The sequence below is a fragment of the Aquila chrysaetos genome, chromosome 18, assembly GCF_900496995.4.
Source record: "Aquila chrysaetos chrysaetos chromosome 18, bAquChr1.4, whole genome shotgun sequence".
Lineage (NCBI taxonomy): Eukaryota > Metazoa > Chordata > Aves > Accipitriformes > Accipitridae > Aquila > Aquila chrysaetos.
The window spans coordinates 19342153-19361442 of record NC_044021.1 but is presented as its reverse complement, the minus strand read 5'-3'; the positions used below and the strand labels follow the sequence as shown (position 1 = coordinate 19361442).

At 42.0% G+C, this 19290-nt stretch overlaps 1 protein-coding gene across 1 annotated transcript in view; it reads right to left on the bottom strand.

The window, feature by feature from the left end:
- Window positions 1-19290, bottom strand: part of PHACTR1 (phosphatase and actin regulator 1) — a 312826-nt gene that overhangs the window by 56854 nt on the left and 236682 nt on the right. The window contains exons 7-9 of the mRNA XM_030041742.2: window positions 14554-14739; window positions 13306-13512; window positions 3206-3536 (exon numbers count right to left, since the gene is read on the bottom strand). Of these exons, the coding sequence (XP_029897602.1) occupies window positions 3206-3536; window positions 13306-13512; window positions 14554-14739 (724 nt within the window). The remainder of the gene's footprint in view (window positions 1-3205; window positions 3537-13305; window positions 13513-14553; window positions 14740-19290) is intronic.

The window sequence follows — 19290 nt, the reverse complement described above, 5'->3', positions numbered from 1 at the left end:
TAATATGCAATACATCTAGGTGAGGCAGTAACATGCAACCACTCCTGCAGAGGGGAAAATCGAGGTAGAGAAGCTCAGTAGCTTTCTCAAGGTCAAAGACAGCAAAATGACTCCTGGCTTCCAGGCTGGCACAGAGGGACAGCTCATTTTTCTCAGCAAGCTTCTGGCTCATTGGCGAAGCACTGATTTCAAGTTATCAGTCTTCAGATTTTGTTAAGACTATCTGAATTCCAGAGACCTCATCTGTGAAAGCAAAAAATCCAGATTGCTAGAGGAAGAGGATGTTTTAATCTTTCATTCTTTGTTCTTCCACACTCACAGTCCTGGTGGAGAAGAGTTGTGAGGTCTAAGAAAAGCTTACTGGGCAAAATGTGGAATTGATACAAACTGATTATAGATTCAGTGAATATCAATGGAGTGTAACAGACTTGAGGAGCTTCCACTGCACCAAGACCAAAGAAACTAGACAAAGTAAAAAAAAAAAAAAAAAATTCCTGAAGGAAAAAAAAAGAAAAAATTGAGAGCAGAAAACTGATCTGCACTTGTCCACACGATCCTCCCTTATTAAAAACAAAATACTATTCCAAATAATCCCCCAAACTGCCAGACTTGGCAGCATTATTACTGCAGCATCACGGCAATTATTCTAAAAAGCTGTAGGATTCCTTCAACATAAAGACTGAGATCAGCAAAAATAAATGCTGCCAATGAACTTGGCATTCCCCAGAAGGTGCCTCAGAGACTTGTCAGGTTCTCTCAACTCCTCAAGATTATTGACCCAACAGCAGTGACCCAGTACATTGTTATCTTGGAAGGAACAGTAAAGCTCAGATGTCACTGCACATCCTATGCATGCAACAGATGTGAGCACACTACCAAATATTAAATAAAGGAAAGCAGATCTAGGATCTTTGCAGTTTTAACAGGCCCTTAAGACTTCTGGGCTGAAGTGCCCAATGACAAATACTGCAGTATGATTTCCATTGGGTTTAATCCAGATTTTATACAATTAAGGGAAAAGAACTACTGTCAAAAATACTGGAAAACAGTGGCATTTGGTGCAAATAATCCTCTCCCAAGTTAAATACATATAATTTAAAAATCTGCAAAAATCTTCAAGAAAAGTTAGCAAATTTACTATGATTACAATGTAGCTTGAAAAAGCAATTTAAGAGTTTAACAGCAAGTGTCAGCTCCACAGACCTGTAAATACTTTGAAATACTTTTACCTCTAAATACTATGAAAATAACAATCGCTGTTGCAGAGGAAACAGTCATCACCTGTTTTCTCTCTTGTGAATGCAGAAGTTACTGATTTGACAAGGAGAATAACTAAAGTACTCAATACTTTATTTCATGATTGAAATAATAGTTAATCAATGCAAAAAAGCTATGAAAAATCAACCATCTGCAATATCATGAACTAGGATTAATTTTCATTTTAAATGTGAAATATCAGTGCCACAACCTTTTCTTATTTTCTTCTGGAAGGGAGGCAACTGCTTCGTATTGGGAAATGTATCCTCGCTTATTCAGTTTTTAACAAGCAGCAGAGCTTCAGCTTCAAATTAATTGTTAAAACCAAACAGCATCACCTTCTTTAAAACAGTTAAACATATTTGTAGACACAAACATGATGGATGCCTAGAAATTGGAGCATTCATTGCTGTGGGGCAACAGATGCCACAATGAAGTCATATTCTCAGAGATGTCACTGGGCTCAGGACAACGAAGTGCCTTCTGCACGCAGTGTGAGCCAGACAGTAAGACATCCAACCTATGATGGGGATGGCATAGGCAGGGCAGTCCCAAAGGAGCCTTTGGGAGACACCAGCTACTCTCTGTGCTTGGTGCACCAAGCTTTGGGATGATGCAGATGCATCTGACCAGCCCTGCTGGCAATGTGAGAGGTTAAGTGGGTAGTCACTGGGCACAAGGGGGAATGTGGATGCTCTTTCCAATCCTACCGCTACAGCCCTTTTACTGATGGGAATAGGAATCTCCCTCATAGCCCTAGCAGTTTTTCCCCAGCAGACAATTCCCCCATGCAGCAGAAACATTAGCCCCCCTAATGTAACCACAGAGGTCTCACTATCCTGGTGCTAAAATAAGCTGGCAGTATGGGACAGCCTCTGGTCCCCTGACTGTTTTTCATGCACTAAGGAGAATTTGCCATCTCTAATCGAATTGTATTTAACTATGCAATATAAAGAAGGTACCTCTTTGTGATAATGTTATTGGGGCAAATCATTAAGCCTTTTATCTGTTAGATCAAGTATTTTAGCTTCCTATCTAACAGAAGGATGATCTGCTACTCCTAGAACAAGCTGGCTACAAAGCTGCCCTTGGTACTAAATAGAACATGTCATTTTTTGGACTACCTTCCCTATTCTGGGACTTGGATCAATTTTCTTCTACAAGACAAAATAAATTTTCTAAAGCTTGCTGATCTAGCAGTCTATGAGGACAGCTTGCATTCATACAACATGCTTCACTTACTCAAGACTATTTGGAGCAGCATTGAGAGATACAAGTGACAGTAATGAAAAACAGCCCCAAGGTGGGTAATGGACTTCTCATCAAATGTACTACCTTCCTCCAGATGCAAAGGACCAAGAAGTCTGCTGTAGAATAGGTTAAAAACCTATTTTAAGATCAAACATGTTATTTAATCTAAATTACTTGAAATAGTTTAAATAGTTTATTAAAACCACTCTGAGTGACTTGCAGGAAGTCCTCATAGGTTGTTTCAAGCTAACTGGTAATACTAATCAGATGTCCTGGTTGAGTGGCACATTTTGTTTTTATTGCTTTTTTCTGAATCTTCCACTTCCTTTCCTTGCTTTTGGCAATCCTCCACATAACCAGAGTTCTGCAGTTATGCACTCTGCAGTACATATTGCAAGCCAGGTATGTCCTATTAAAATCTTCTCCACTGGCTGTGTTATCTACTTCCTTGACCAGGACAACAGAGTTCAGGAAATTTGGTCTTTTTCTCCTTTCTGCCGCAAACCTGTCAAACAAGCCTGGAAAGGCTCTTTCCCTGTCTCTGTTTCTCCAGCAATGACTCTGCCCTGAAGTTGGTAGACCCCAGAGGAGAGGCCTCATTCGAGTACTATCAACATAACTCAAGCGGTGATATTGATATTGAGGTCAGCAGGAAACAGTGCACGTCAATATGTAATTTTAGAAGTTGATCCATTACCTTTCTAGCCTTTGCATGGTCATGGCTAGCGTTTTGTTCAGTTCCTCTATCATCCGGCACCCTGAAGGGTGAATGGGCAACGTGCTGGACCCCGAAGGCAGGTGCTGGCTGTGGCTGCCGTACTGGAGCTGGTGCTGGTGAGCTGCTAACTGGGATGGCAGGACAGTGTGATGGTGCTGCGTCAAAGGCTGCTGGGAGCTCTTCTGCGTGGAATAGGATGAGAGAGAGAGGTCTGGCCCCCCTAAAGGCATGCAAATCATGACTTTCTTTGGAGGTAGTGGAGGTGACAGTTTAACTGGCATACAAGGCAGTTTCACAGGAGCGCCAGGATCTAAAACAGAAGAAAGAGAGGCCCTGGTGTTAATTTTCATGTCAGTAAGACAGAGATCAGAGTATCTGCCTGGGCGAGCAGGTACTAAGGTTGCTAGTCAACACAGGAGTGTGCACCCCTTCCCTACTGCAACAGGCAACTCTGTAGAGCGTGTGCTCAGCACAGTCTTCAGAGAAAATACTGTTGTTTTGCAGCACTTCCAAGTCTCGCAAAAAACATCCCAGGGCTGTGCATGCCCCTTAATAAACACATGAAGCAATGCTTAACAAGGCTTGTGGCACACTTTGACGCTTTAAAGCTCTAATCCTCCAAAACAGCCCTGTGAGGTAAGTGCAATGTCTCCCGCTCAACAGGCACGCAAATAGGGGGAGAGCAATTTGGTGTATGAAGTTACAGGATGACTCACCACCATCACTGCTGGAGCAAAAGCTCAGGGATTCCTGATCCTTCTCAGCCACTGCAGTGCAATTACTACAAGTCACATTTCTTACAGCTTTGTAATGTGCAAAACATCTGGTGTTAAAAATTACATTACAGAGCAAGACAGAAAAGAAATAGGGTTTGAATACTAAACAGGAGTCATTTGGAAAAACAAAGGGTAAAGGAGGAAAAAAATGATAAAGGGCAGAAGATTGTTAGGATTAATGTATTCTTTTACAGAAGACTTGGCAGGCACTTTTCTCTGGACTCATGCACTGCATTTTAACCTTTTTAACTCTAGGCATGTTTACTGAATCACATAGTTGACCTGTCAGGCAAAGACTCCCTTGACTTCCACGAGAAATCAATGAGAAGTTCACAAGCAAACCTCTCTACCAGGACTCAACTGCAGGACGGAGATTTTTGGAGTTGCACGGTGAAATGTTTTCAGAAGGGACAAAAAGTAATGAGAGGGCCTGTAGTTCCCAAGATGGGTGTGGGAAATAGTCACAACGTACGCTAAGAGCAAAAAGGAGAGCAAATATATATTCTGTGAGCTGCAACTCTGAGTTTGTGTTTAAGAGGAAGGCCAGGCCCTTTCCAGCCTGGAGTACCACAGACTCTGCATTTGGCTCTGCAGTGCAGCTCTGCGGGCAAGGCTTGCGTGATCTTTGGCCTCTTGTTGCTTCAGTCCACTCTTCTTGCTGTAACATCGTAAGGGAATTGAAGGGCCAGAATCAGTAAGATGTTGTTCTCCAGGTTTCAAAGGTCATCACCCTTCTGTGCAGTACCAGATTTCTAACGTCCTTTTCCAGATTTTTTTTTTTTTTTTTTTTAGTATTAACTATCCTTCCCCTTGCCCCCTTTATTCTTTCCTCCCTCCTGGCCTATTCTGCTTGTACTAGTATCTGCATCTAATAGCCAGGGTGCACAAGGTTGATACTAGGACTTCCAAGCACTAACACTTCTTGAAAATGATTAAGGGTAGTAATCTGGAAAAAGACCATGCATGGAGCCAAGCTCAGATATGTCATTAGACCTTTTTTTAGTGGTAGTCATAGCTTCATTGCATCCACAGTATCCACTTGATATTAGTGGTTTTACTACGCTAGGAACAACACACTGACAATAAGTCTTTCCTTTCTTCAAAGGGCTTATAAGCTAACGACATAGGAGAGGCAAAGGGTGTGCACAGATGACAGAGGCATGGAGAGAAAGTGATCTTTCCATGTTGCAAAGTGAGACAGTTGAAGAGAGTAGAATCCAGGTCTTTTGGCTTTCAATGCAATATCATATCCACTTGACATGGTGTCTCTTGAAGGCAAAAATTCTTCTGATGGCTCCACCAAGGCTGAAATCTAACTCATGGGATTGCTGAAGCACAGGGCACTGCCCTCTCCTCTAAAGCAGATTGCCTTCTGTACAGTAGAAAAAGTCAACTTTCAGGATTTTCTATTCAAGCACAGGAAGGTCTCCAAGTTATTCTGTTTTTCTTACATACATGCTATCTGTGTATATTTCCTCGTTATATACTGCATAAAAGAACACACTTCTTCAATAAAAGGTAAATAACAGAAAGCATAAAGAGTAAATTGTATAGAGCCCTGAGAATAAGGCTCCTATGGGATTTGTAGTAACAAAGTGTTTTCATACATTTGTGCTCCAGGCAATTTCACTTCTAGAGCTGGTCCTGAATTACAAAGACTACAACCGAGATCTGCACTTCCATTTTGAAAAGTGCAGGTTTGACTGTTGGTTTTAGATCCTTTTCTGCTGTGTCTCAATTAAAGCCTTCATCTGACAAGTGCCTGTGCCTGGATGTCCCATCACTCTGTGTATGACGTAGGGGAGCCATCCTTAATGGTGAATTCAAAGAGATCCCAGTGGCAGGCATCTCTTGCTTCCGACAAAAGAATAGCTGAAGTATCAGCTCAGTTTGCTGCCTTCTGTGATCCTGAAGATTAGAGCAATATTTTATGTTGGGAGTGAGTATAACATGCCAAATGGTTCAGGTATAAAGCAAACAGGAATCCTTCCATCTTTCTTCTAAAATATAGTGAAAATTTCTTTTCTCATGCAAGCATTCATGCAGTAGAATTGTGACACAGGCACCACAGCTTTGGAGTTGCACAGGAAAACAAGCCTAGGTTAATTATCCTGAGTAACCATGTACTCCATCATGAATCAGATGTGCATACTCTGGTATCCACTCTTCACAACAAAGGTATGGACCTTTAGTTTCCACTTAAATTTAGAAAAATCCTTCACACCAACACGTTTTCAGTGGTATCAGTGCTGGGTGACTCCACTGGACACCTGCAAAAAATCTTGTCCATCATTTTTAATGTAAGGCTTTATTCAGACCAACTGTGTTTCACCCAAGTTCTTGAGCCTGTCTGAATATGGCCCTAATACCTAAATAGAGCCTTGAAAACGAACCAGAGGCATTAAATCTACTTGTCTGCCCTTCACCGTCAGGAGAATTCTACTTGTCTATTAAAAAAAAAAAAAGGCTAGAAGGAGAATGACTGCAATGGGAAGAGAGTTCGATCCATTCACTCGGAAACATAACAGTATATCTTCACTGACTTCAGAAACGGAGACCTTGTACTCCAAGTTTTATTGCATGGTCAGATCAGTGAGTATGCTGAACAAATAGGGCCTTGCTCAAATCCATGGGCTCCAGGCACGCTGTTGGAAACTGCGCTACCATCATCTGGAGTAAAGGAGGGAACAACTTCTCCCTGCGTGTAAGAGTGAGATGACAGCGTTTTGCAGTTCTTTCCTCTGTTTGTTTTAATTTCACAATGTATGTGATTTATGAACCAGGGGTGGAAACAGTTATTGTCTCCAGCATGGAATATCCATCAGACATGGACATCTGTAGATGAATAAGAAGCTAGACGGGGGAAATATGAACAAGGAATCTGTGGTAAGTGTCTTCTCAGTGGAACATTATCAGAGTCTTAAATCATTGCACAAAGCACTTGTGTGACAGAAAAGAAGCAAACTGTGTAAAGCCAGGTGTGCAAGTCTGATTAATCTCTTTTGGCTGAGGTTCTTCATGCTCAAGAGAATAATGAGCAATTTTGCAAGATGTCGGTTCCCAGTGGGGTTGTGACCACTCAGCACTGTGCATGGTTAAGTAATAACTGCCAGAATTGATGAAAAGATGTTAGACATCAACCTTCCCGCTGCTGATGGCAATAAATTACTTAAAGGATAGCTGTGGTTGACACAATATTTGCTGCACATCAGACCTTTGACAAGCAGGTCAGCCCTTACGCCTTCCATATAGATAATTTTGCTAATACCTATAGTTAACTGCATTTCCTTTTGGGTTTTCAGGAGATCGATAAAAACACTTTTATTCACTGCACAGAAGGTTTGCTCATGTATGGTTCTTCTGATGTGTTTGTGGTACACTGGAGCTGTACACCAAGTACCCCAAGTCTGATGCTTCCTAGCCACTGAACGTGGTTGGAGAGTTGGTTGGCACATGTTGCAGACACAACTGTTGCAGATAGGGCCCTAGAAGTTCTGGATGTAGGGCAACAAATGTTGCTCCAGCAGGGCTGGTAGAAAAGCTCAATAAAATCTTCAAATTCTGCCCCAGCACAACTACTGCATGGAGAAAGAGGCTGTGCCTGGGAATCCTGGGCTTGTGGCAGAGCTGGCTGTGTTTGCTATCCTGCCAGTGGCAGAAATGCTCTTTCTTGACTCCTTGTGATGCCAAACAAGAGCCAGCATTGTACCGTGACAGCGAGGAAGGCCAACAGCCTCCTGTGTTGTATGAGAAGCACAGCCAGGAGATCAAAGGATTATTCCCCTTCTATTAAGCACTCCTTAGACTGTAACTAGATTACTGTGCCAAGCTTAGGACCCCCCAGGAAAGACATCAGAAACTGAGAATGAGTTGAGCAGAGGACCACTGCAATGGTTGAGGGCTGGAGCACCTGACCTGCAAGGAGAAGCTGAGGAACTGGGGCTTGTTCAGCTTGGAGAAAAGATAGCTTGTGGGGGGAACACCTAACAGCAGCCCTCCAATACCTATGAAGAAGTTATTGATAAGTGGAGCCAGGCTCTTCACAGTGGTGCATGGTGGGAAGAGGACAGGGGGCAAAAACTGAAACAAAAGAGGTTCAAGACTGGATAATAAGGAAAATGTATTCCCCCATGAGAAGAGCCAAACAGTGGAACAGGTGTGCCCAGACAGGTTGTGCAGCTGGCACCCTTTGAGGTTTTCAAGACCCAGCCGGACAAAGCCCTGAACAACCTGGTCTGATCCTATAACTGGCCCTGCTTTGAGCAGGAGGTTGCACTAGAGACTTGCTGAGGTTCCTTCCCACCTGAATGACCTTATACGGTGACTTTTACTGTACTACATACAACTACAACTAATACAACTCGTCATCAAGTTAAGAAGTTACTCTTTAAATTCCATACAAGTAATTAATTCTGTAAAGTAATGTGCAAAATAAAATGTGCAAAAACCACCGTGGCCTGTTGAGGGAGCTCCATAGTGGAAATGAGGTGATGTGCCTGATATTTGCTGGTAGCATTTGGACAAGTAGCTTTTACTTTTTCAGGTCTTCTCTCCAGCAATCACTTGTGCCTGAATAGCAGGAGTCTCTTATCTTGTTTCAATGACTTTTTTGAGCAGATTCATAAAGACAAGTTAAAAACTGTTCTCAAAGATTTGCCATGCATCTCCCTGCTGACTACAGCAAGATCTGCAGCCGTGTCTTCAGGCAAGATTGTGAGACAGAAATTCTATGCTGTTCTTTTGCACCACATATGCATCCAAGGTTCAAGTTGACTTTGGAGAACACAAGCAAAGCATATTTAGCCTAAAGGTTGAAAAGCACAGCTCTGCATGAATTCCTGTGCAGATCCTTGAAGAGGGTTTCAAAGACAAGAAGATTTCCTGATGCCTGTATGTGCTAGGTACTCCCTCCAGGTAGCAGCAGGCAGAGGAAGTACGGAAAGAGCAACTGCATCAGGGTCCAGTTTCCCATGAGAACCTGGGGGTGCTGGTGAAGGAGGGCTGCTTTTGCTCTGCTGCTTCTCCCTCCAACACACAGTGAAAAGAGAATTGTCCATTGCCCCCACATGAATGTAACCTATCTTCATGAATGTAGCTTGCCAGAGCAGGCAGCAGGAGGTAACATCACAAAGGAAAAAGCTTGTGGGTAACATCTTGGGCTCATCTACAGAGGAGCCTTCTGAGACACATGTGACTGCTGCTTTTTAAAATACTGCAGGGAGTATTTATTGGATAAACTGTAGTTGTAAATACTTTTATAATGCTGTAACTAACAACCAGCTGTGTTGTGGCAATGCAGCAGGACACCAGGCATCCATGTTCTCAAACCTCATGCTTGGCTTGTCTGCATTATCAGAAGTAACTTTTGGGGTCTTGTAACATTTCCTACCCTGTTAAATGTTTGCCTCTAATTATTAATTAGTTCTTACTCTACAGAGACATAACTAGAAAGCACAATCTCAGAACTAAAAATATGCTATGCCTCTCCTCAAAATCTTGAATGAAGAAAGCAAGAGAATGCAAAAAGTTTTTCAAAGCTTAAATACAATAGCTGAGTGGCCAGATATGACCAAGGCTACACCCCGCTGTACTATTAGGCTAAATTTGGGCTCAAATACACCCAGGTGTTGCTGAGATCCCAGCTTACTGGCATATATTTTGTTCTCTGATGTTGTAGGGGATTTTATGGGTTACTGGTGATTCAGTTGTTTGAATGGAAAATATCTAATTAATTTCAGAAAACATTATCTGTGCTGGTGAGAAGTAACAGCTCAATGAATCAAGATCAAAATGAGCTTTACACCACTGGGGTATGTTGTCTATCAAATCAGATATGACCTGTCTTCTTGTCACTTTTGGCCATTAAAGACTTTATGATAATTGGGGGACTTCACCCCAGCAGTCCAATTAAATTTGGTCCCAGGTGATTATTTCAGGTCCTCCTACATTTTCAATGAAGAGGGCTGCAAGTTTTGTCCTAAATGCCTGGGTTCTGCACGTGGATATTGGAGAATTAAAATGATGAAAGAAATTCTGTCCATGAATGTTGTCTAAAAATAATCATACCTGAAAACCAGTAGAAGGCTCACCAGAAGGTGACTGGCCAACAGGAAATGCAGAGTAGTGAAACAATGGTATCAAAACAGTTAAGGATCATGTTTGTCTCCTAGGGTTGCCTGTCTTCTAGGGCTTCGTGGGCACTTCCACACCCAGTGCTGTGATAGGGATGTTCCCTGTGGAGGCAGCGTCATCAAGAGCATGGGAGATGGCGTGAGGCAAAGCACGAAGTTTCTTCTGCAGCGGCAGTGGCACCACTCCCAGTGGCTGCTCTGCAGTCTGCTCTTGGCTCTGTCCCCGTTCCTGCACTGTCCCGTCCCCACAGCACCTCAGCCTTGAGAAGAAGCATGGCAAGGTTGTGTGATTTATGTTTGATACAGGCAATTCTCTCTTCCTGTCACCTTTAAAAAGGATTTTTTCTTTTCATTCTCTCCAATTAAATGTGCTCTTACATGTTTATTTTAGGCCTGCTCTTTTATGTGCGTTTCTTATCGAGGGAAAGGCCAATCTTTGTCTTGGCACAGGCAGATAGATGTTTGAGATGGTTCACTAATGCTTTCAGAGATGAGGAATGTTTCTTTTCCATTTCTAAAACCTATATTAAGTGCTTTGCCAAATGCTGCAAGTCAGTCTTCATGCCTTTATTGAAGAACTTTGGGATAAGTTCACAGCAAGAAGGTGGTCAGACTCAAAGGAAGCTTTTCTTTCCTCAAGTTTTGTATTTAAAATATTGTTCCTTTTTTTTTTTTTGCTGCTGACCACAGCTGTAGTTATTTTATAATATATGTTTGTATGAAACATGTTCTATTAAATAAATACACATATGTACACATACACATACATATATCTTAAGAGAGAAGCTAAGAGGTGCTTCTGCATTTTCAGATGTGTACCTGAACCCTTCACAAGATCAAATCTCCCCTTGCAGTCTTCTTGAACAGAGCTACCAGACCATTAAACCACTGTCACTCTCCATTAGCCATGCCCAGTATGTCTTAATTTGTCCTTCAACCTTCTCACAAATCCAGTAGAAAAATGGGTATGAAAAAAGAACAGAAAAGTCTTCACCTCAAATGCCAGAATTCAGATTTTACTTGTTTTCTCACACGCAAGCTGAGGATGTCTCTGGAGTAATTAGTAAAAGAATAGCGTTAATTTTGCTTCTCACTGATGAGGGTGCTTCATTAGGATTGATTGCTCATTTCCAAAGATTATACATGGCTAAAAAAATTACCAGTGGAGAACACAAGGCACTGAACAACACGTATATCCTTTAGACCACCAAAGTAAATGGACCTTGAAGAATAAGTTTAATACTTTTATTTATAAGCTATGTATAAATGAGGCTTTCAGTTCCACCAGGAATAACTGTCAATTAAATTAGGTCCCTATGACTAAATCTGAATCTCTGTTACTTTTCCCTGAGGGTTCTGTATATCACGTGCAAAAGTCTGTCTATACGCACATACAAGAGTTTATTCAGGACTGGATGTGAGACCACTATAGGCCACCACAAAGTAAGAGAAGTCACAGTTCTGTTTCACTTTCATTGTAAAGCCATCAAGCAACTGACTTATGCTGATAGCTTGAGCCTGATTCTACTTCACACAAAATTTCCAGCTGCAAAAAACCCCACACCAGAAGCCCTCATCCTTTGATTCTTCTGCTATCTCTTAAATAAGAAAGGCTTATGAATGAAGGACATTTAGTACCTGAATTTTTTTCTATGCTATTCCTGGTTTTTTTACTTCCTCCATGTTGGTCTCATTTCTGAGCAGCTTCTTGTAATTGGGACAGTGTTATGGGAGATCATAGCAAGCTGGTTTTGTCCTCAACTGAAGCCATTAATACTGCTGCTTGGCTTTGCAGGCTGCAGAACTGCCCATTCAGTTTGTAGTATAAGGCAAAATATTAACCATTATGTGTAGATTTTGGCAGGCAAGAAAGTAAAGAGATTTCACATAAAATGAACAAAACTATACAGAACAAAAATGTGTGGTCATCCAAACAGAAACATGAAGAGACTACGTAGAGATATGAAAGAAAACCAGAACATGCTCTTTCTTAATGAGCTCTTTCCTGATATATATCTTAACCCGAATAAAACAGGTATTAACTGTCAGGAAAAAAAAAATCTGGACTGTAGCAACGTGATCTGAAAAGACCAGGGCAGCATTAACACAAGAAGATCGACGCAGTGAGATGACCGGTAGCTGCCCCAGTACAGAGATGCACCACACCTCGTCTTGAACTCAGGATTCTGAGGTGCTGCCTCCTGCGTGGCAGCTGCAGTTATGAGCAGACTGTTCAAAAGGTGCAGGCAAGCATTAGGGAAACTTTTTTGGTCTGTGTAAATGTAGCCATCCTTGGCTTCAGCGGTCTAAATGAGAGACTGGAGAGAGAAGACCCACTAATCCTCCCTCTACATATACCTAGAGCTTTGAATCCCAAAGAGCCTGGACACTTGTGAAAACATCTGCAACACAAAAAAGGAGCCTGTATTGCCTACTGTTGCTAGCTGCCATGCAGTGAGAGAGAATCTGCAGCATAAACTGCAGGACACCAAAATCCTGGTCATTGGGAACTGGAGCTGCCCATCATCATCAGGACTCACCAGTGGGAGAGGAGTAGTCAGAGCAGGGGTGGAAAGGGCGAGCAGTTAGGCAGGCAGTATGCGCAGGGAAGCAAAATGGCAAGAAGCCATGGGACAGAATAGCTTGTGTAAGGATCAGGGTGCCAAGTAAAAGGCAAACACGTGGAAATGTACAGGGTGTGTGCAGGGGGACCTGCCCAGATGGCAGCTGAGGGGAGAAGCAACAAAGGGCAAAAGGAGCAAGCAAAAATCTTCCCTTTCCCCTCAACCCTCACCCCTTTTCCCATTAAAGGCATTTAAAGATAACCTAGTATTTTCCTGATACTTCCTTTCCCATCAAAGCACATCCTGCAATTTTTGTGGTGATGGTAAGTCGTGATGAGTAAGAGTGAGGAGGATTAGGAAACGCAGCAGCGGTCTTAGGTAATTACACCTGAGAGGGGAAGTGCCCTGAAGCAACCTTGATGAAGTTATAGCTTGAAAACGCTTCGTGATCCCTGCCCTAGGTACAACACAGATACATTACCAGTACACAAAACAACATGTGCAAACAGCGTTACAGAAGGGGAAAGGACGTTGAGAACCTTGCTGTAAGGGCAGGTTTTTCCTCTAAGGGAAATGGTGGTGCTGGAGGTCCAGGAACACCTACTTACCAGTTAAGTGGCTGGCAATCCTGGCAATAGGTTTAGGAGGCAGGGCAGGGGGCTGTTTGAGGAGGGACAACTGTTTCACTGGGGTGTCCTCATGGTCTCCAGGGAAAGCGGCAGATTTTTTGGGGGGAAGTAGCAGGACTGGCTTAGCTGTAGGATCTTGGGACAGGAGGACGCCGGATTCATTGGATGTGGGGCTGTCTTCAGACACTGGAGGACACAACCACATCATAGACGCAATAACGTTACGAGCAAAGCAGCAGCGGATACAGCCGTAGTAAGACAAGAAAAGCAGTGCAGCAATGCAGGTTAAGAATGACTAAGAGATTTCACTCAAACATCATACAACATAGAAAGGAGGAGAGAAAGAAAGAGAGAAAAAGAGAAAGAAAAAGAGAAAGAGAAAGAATAACGGACATCTACACAACAGCCGAATTTCCCATTACCTCTGACAGAAGCCAGCTCCCTTATGCCAGGCTGGGACGTGTTCCCACATCTTGAACACAAATCAAGAGCCTTAAAATGTCACATCTCAGACAGTCTGTCACCACAGCTTGCTCAGGACCAGATATGTTAGCCAGGTGCTCTCTAAACTTATCCTATAAATGTAAAAGCACCTCACGGGGCCTACTTCATTTCAAAGAGGCTGCATAGCTGTGCAGGATCATGGATGAACACTTCTACCAGTCACTTTTCCTCACTTGACCTTTGCCCACAACTCTCAGCATTAAGTGATGCAGAAAGAGGAGCTAACCTACATGTACAGCATTGCCATCTCTCTGCATGGGCTGGGGAAGAAGTGCAGAGAGCCTCACCTAGGGTAGGGCAGCTGTGTTAGCCACTGAAACATGCACGGTGTGAACATCGCCCAACACCACACGGCAACTAAAGGGCATGACGTTGTACCCTAGGGTTTAAAAATGTTGTCAGCTCTCTCCTCTAGAGCTCATTGGCACAGCTGAGACGTAGCCAGAGAGTTAGAAATCCACTCTTAAATGTTCACAAAGTACAGGGACTTTGCATTACTCACAAAGAGGTTACTGGTGTAGAAGTAGAGTTTACTTCTACACCAGATCAGTCAAATTTGTCATGGAACATCCAGTGACAATCTGTATGCTGTCACTTCCTTCTCCACCAGAAGACCTTTGTCTTTGACAAGGATTTTTCAGGGCTAGACACCAAATGTTAGAAGTCAAAACCTTGTTTCAAATAGCTTAGAGTATCTACATCATAATGTAAACAAGACGTTACCTGTCCCATCCATGATATCTGTGGTTGGGAGGACCTCATAGGAGCAGGGTTCCCCAGATGCTGGACCTGACTCCAGTTCTGCTAGGGCTGGCAGGGATACCTGGCTGGAGCTTAGCACTTGCCCAGAGCCCAGAGGCTGCCCATTCTCCAAAGCTCCTTCTTCATTTGGTATGGAAAGTTCTCCATCTGTTCATAGTTGGAGGAAAGCAGAATGACAACAGAAGACATGTAAATAAGATGCAGAAAAAATTTAAAATTAAATCTGCTGTCTCCATTAGCTTGCTTGAAAATGAGGAACCTGAACTGAGATCTTGTATGTCTACAGATGACACAGGGATAAGGATCAAAACAATATGGTTTGTATCTCAAAAATACAACTTGTGCAGAGCAATTTTTGGAGATGTCTGACTGTGATGTTCTGTCCACAACAGTTTCACAGAAGTCTCACAGCATTCCACTTGCCTTAAGGGGTTATTAAGATTTGGGAAAGATCTATCCAATATCTGTGTTGATCCTTTGCTTACCCTAGGATGGTCATTATGATCCATGGTCTAAGCTGGATGGTTCCTGACCATCCTCCACTCATGGGGCCATGCAGGCCCATCCAGGGCCACAAAAATCTATTTTCCCTCTGTCTCTGCTGAAGCTGGGAAGTCAGGAATGAGAATGGCTGGAACTGAAGCTATGGAGCTTTCTTAAAGAATACTAAAATACACAGTATATAATTTATAATATTTTAATAATAATAACAAGAATTATTCTCTTCCCTTACACCAATTTTTATGCTATAAAGGACACAAGCAAAATCACAGAAGTATGTCCCTATTTTACACACAAATAAAAACATTACAGCTCCCAGCATCCAAGATTTTAAGTGAGAGAAAGAATAATTTTTATAGTCACCTGGTGTAAGGTCTTGATACTGGATATAGCAGATTCCATTTAGAAAGCCTGTTTTTAAAGTTATTAATATCTCCTTTATCTGAGCAAAATTTCTGTAACAGCAACTGGTAGTTTCTTTCCTATCAAATGCCACTCCACATTAGAAATAATAAAGAACAGAAGCGAGGGATCAGATCATTCTCCATGGTGTCGTCCCGCATGATTTTTATCTCAGGCTTGTTATGCACAGCACTCTGGTACCTGGAGGCAATGACTACATGGATATCTCAATTACAATTTTACAAAGGAAAGTGTCCAGCCCCTATGGTAATGAGTGGAAGCCTGAAAATATAACTGGAATGTGACCTGTAAGGCTAAAAAACAGCAGGCAAATAAATGGACCCTAATTTTACTATGCATTTAAATTATTTTTTTTAAGTCAAACTCAGGATTTCAGGATCTGGTTCTTGATTTTTGGGCACCTCTGATTAGCTGTATTAGTGCTCAATGTACTGAGCAGAGATGTAAATCATTCAAGTGAGTGCACATTTTCCCCTCACAGGGCTAAGATGTGCAAAACACTTCAGATAACAATACTAAAAAGAGAAAAAAAATTCTCACTTAAGCGTCAGGACACACCAATTAACAAGTCTGAAAGTACGTTAGCTGGTAAGTATTCAGAATTATGTTTCTGCCTTTTAAACCTTCCCTACAGCAAGTGAAGATGGTCTCCTACTTATTTTGGAATTATTAGGAATACCAAGGTCTTGACTTTCTTGTTTGTGTTGGAGGGTTTTTGAAGACCTAGATAGCTATTATGCTACACAGCCACATCATACTAGACTGAAATCCAACCCATGGCTTTCAGAGCAAACAACTGAGCTGGCTAAAAGGCAGCAACATTAATCAAAACTGAAGGTTTTGGCCAATTGTTCACAGCAGTCTCCTAACTGCTGTGGTCATTCAATACAAACCCATTTATTTCCCTAGGCAGCAAAAATCAAACAACAGTTCAGCCAGTATTTAAGCTGAATGTTTTTTGACTTAGCTGTTTGGGTGGAAATGCTATGTATTCTGTGCTTGCTCTGTCTCCCTTTTATAAACACACACCTTTACAGGTGTTTGAGATAGGGGCTGCTGTTGTCTCGGTCACCTGTTTTCATGAAAGAGCGTAACTTTTTCTTATGCAGAGCAACTGTTTCTTGAATGAAAGGCAGTGATTGTGTCCAGCAATATTCATTAATTCAGTGCAGGACTAAATTTGACTGTAACTGTGGGCAGACAAAAAGTATGCATGATAAAACCAGTAACACTTATTTTTTGGAGGGATGTCTACATATTTTTAATGAAGTGGGATGCCTATCATAAACATGCTGAGCATCTTGAAATCTTACTGTAGTGCACTTTGCAATTCTCAAGGTATATTCAGCATGATTTAAGAAGAGAGCATTCAAATGACCTGTTGAAGCTTTACGATTGCAAAAAAGTAAAACGTGAGATAAAATTTTGGCTTTTACTTTTTGTCATAGTAACAAGCATGACAGCCCTCTGCACTGACAGCGTAACCTCTTTTAATCTTACCTCTAAATACCTCTAATCTTCATTTAGACTCTAAAACTTGTCTTTGGATTTGAATGAAATCAACAGACATGACACAGAATCATGACTGAAATACATACCCTAAATCAGATCTCGCTTAAAGAAGAACTACATGGGGAGCTGCTGAAGTACAGCAAACAGATCAAAGATGCGGATAAAAATTTGTGGAGAATATCTTAGTGTGAATTAATCCTGGATCAGAGACATGCTTGACAACCAGACATAAAAGGCAAATTACTTATTACTTTTAAAGTACTAAAAGCTATTCTGGTTAGCTGACATACAAATGAAAAGAATCCTGGTAATGCAATAATTACACATAAATGAATGAACCGATTAGTCTTCAGGAACCGGCTATGAGTTCAAAGTTAATTTTGCACAGTGATAACACATGTAATCTTTTGTTCTCTTACTTGCTAAATCCTTTGCTGTGTTTTCACAGGGCCTGCTGCTACTTACTGGAGAATGATTTCCCCTAAATGCATGAGCTTTGACAATGCTGGCTGAGTGAATCTGGACGGGACCAGAGAGAGCAGCTTGACCTCTGCAGCAACAGGAGCACATGAAGGCTGCTCTTCTGTTACTGAGGAGGCTCCACACACCTGAAGTCACTGAAGAAACAGGATCTCAGAGGAAACTCTCTGATGCAGGACTCTACCCAGACACTTTGATTCACCTTAGCATGTGAAAGTAACAGCATAGGGTGAAGGCCCAGAAATGCATAGATTATATGTTCAAAACATGCGGCTCCTAAGCATGGTTTGTACTCCTGAACTCACCTGCCATTTCCACTTCCAGGTACTTTTAAAAAACTGCCTGGTGTGAAGCAGCCTGCAGTGCATCACACTGACACAGACCGGTCCTTTTGTTGTTCTTTATGTTGGAGCTCTGCCTACCCTCTCACCATGCCTTTTCACTTTTCACCTTGGACTGGGAACTTCTTGCATACCTGAAAAGTGCCATGCTCATGCACTCCTTCCACAGACAAATGGCAATGGAAGTCAAAATGATGATGAGAGTTCCAAAATCCTGGGTTATTTTCCACTTTGGGTTGTCTCCTTCAGTACTTGCCTGCTCTCAAGTAAGACTGTCCAAGCAAGCATTCTTGATGGCAAAGGCTAGGAAGGGCATAGAAAAATTAATGTCCTTCTCTGCCATGGCCCCTATGGGCTAGGGGATGGAAAACCGAGTGTTCTTGTATGTGGTCAAGACCTGTCCCCAGGGCTGTTTCCTAGCCTTGGTGGCTACCTTAGCACAGTGGTTAGATTTATCCTTGACTTCAGTCTCTAAGCAGACCCCCAATTTTGTGGGATCCCATGGAATTTGAGACAGGTTGACACATGGATGTCCTCCCGCTTCTGGAAGAGTTCAAAACCTTCCAACACATGATTTCACTGCAGCACAACTGTCTCTCTGGTGGCTGCCATGCCCTCCTCCTTGCTGCATTACCGAAGCCACATCTTCAAACTTATGCTCATGTACTGACACAAAACCTGCCTCAGCACATAAGTGCAACACGTCCAAATCCTGTCAGGATTTGGGTAACCTGAAATTTAGGTCTAAATCCATCATTTTGATTAGATAGAGAGTATAATAATACAAAAGTATAAAAGATGAAGACTGCCCATGCTTCCTTGAAAAACCATTGTACCATCGCCTCTGAAGCAAGCAATCAGTACACACTCATATTCAGGAATTTCTCACTACAGGCAATCTCATCTATGTTAGATAAAAGAGGTATCAAAATACTACAAGTAGATTTAGTTCTTTGACTGGCACCATGGAACAGTGGGCAATTCTAAAGACAGATGCTTTTGGGATGGTTACACCTTCATGTGAAAATCAAAGCTGTTTATTTATGTGTAGGAGCAATGGTATAGCAAAAATGTGAGTTCTTTTAAGTCCCATGGTATGTTCTGTGTTGCGAATGGAAGCTGTATTTTTAACCTCTTAGCACTACCTGCCCACAAACTATTACAACAGCAGGTGCCTCATCAGATACTTCTTCAACTTAGTATTTTTCCAAAAATACACAGTATTTGAAAGAATTACAACCTTTGCCTACATTTTCAGAAGACTCAAGTTACAGAACCCTAGAAATGGAAGATGACAGAAGCTGATTCGGTCATGAGTCTGGTCCTTGCCAAGAAAAGAGTTCTCTGCAGTTCAGTCTGGAATGGTTTCACTTGACTAGTTTAAGTGTGGGGGTCACTGAAGTGATAAAAGCATTTCTTGTTTCCCAAATAATAGCAGCTG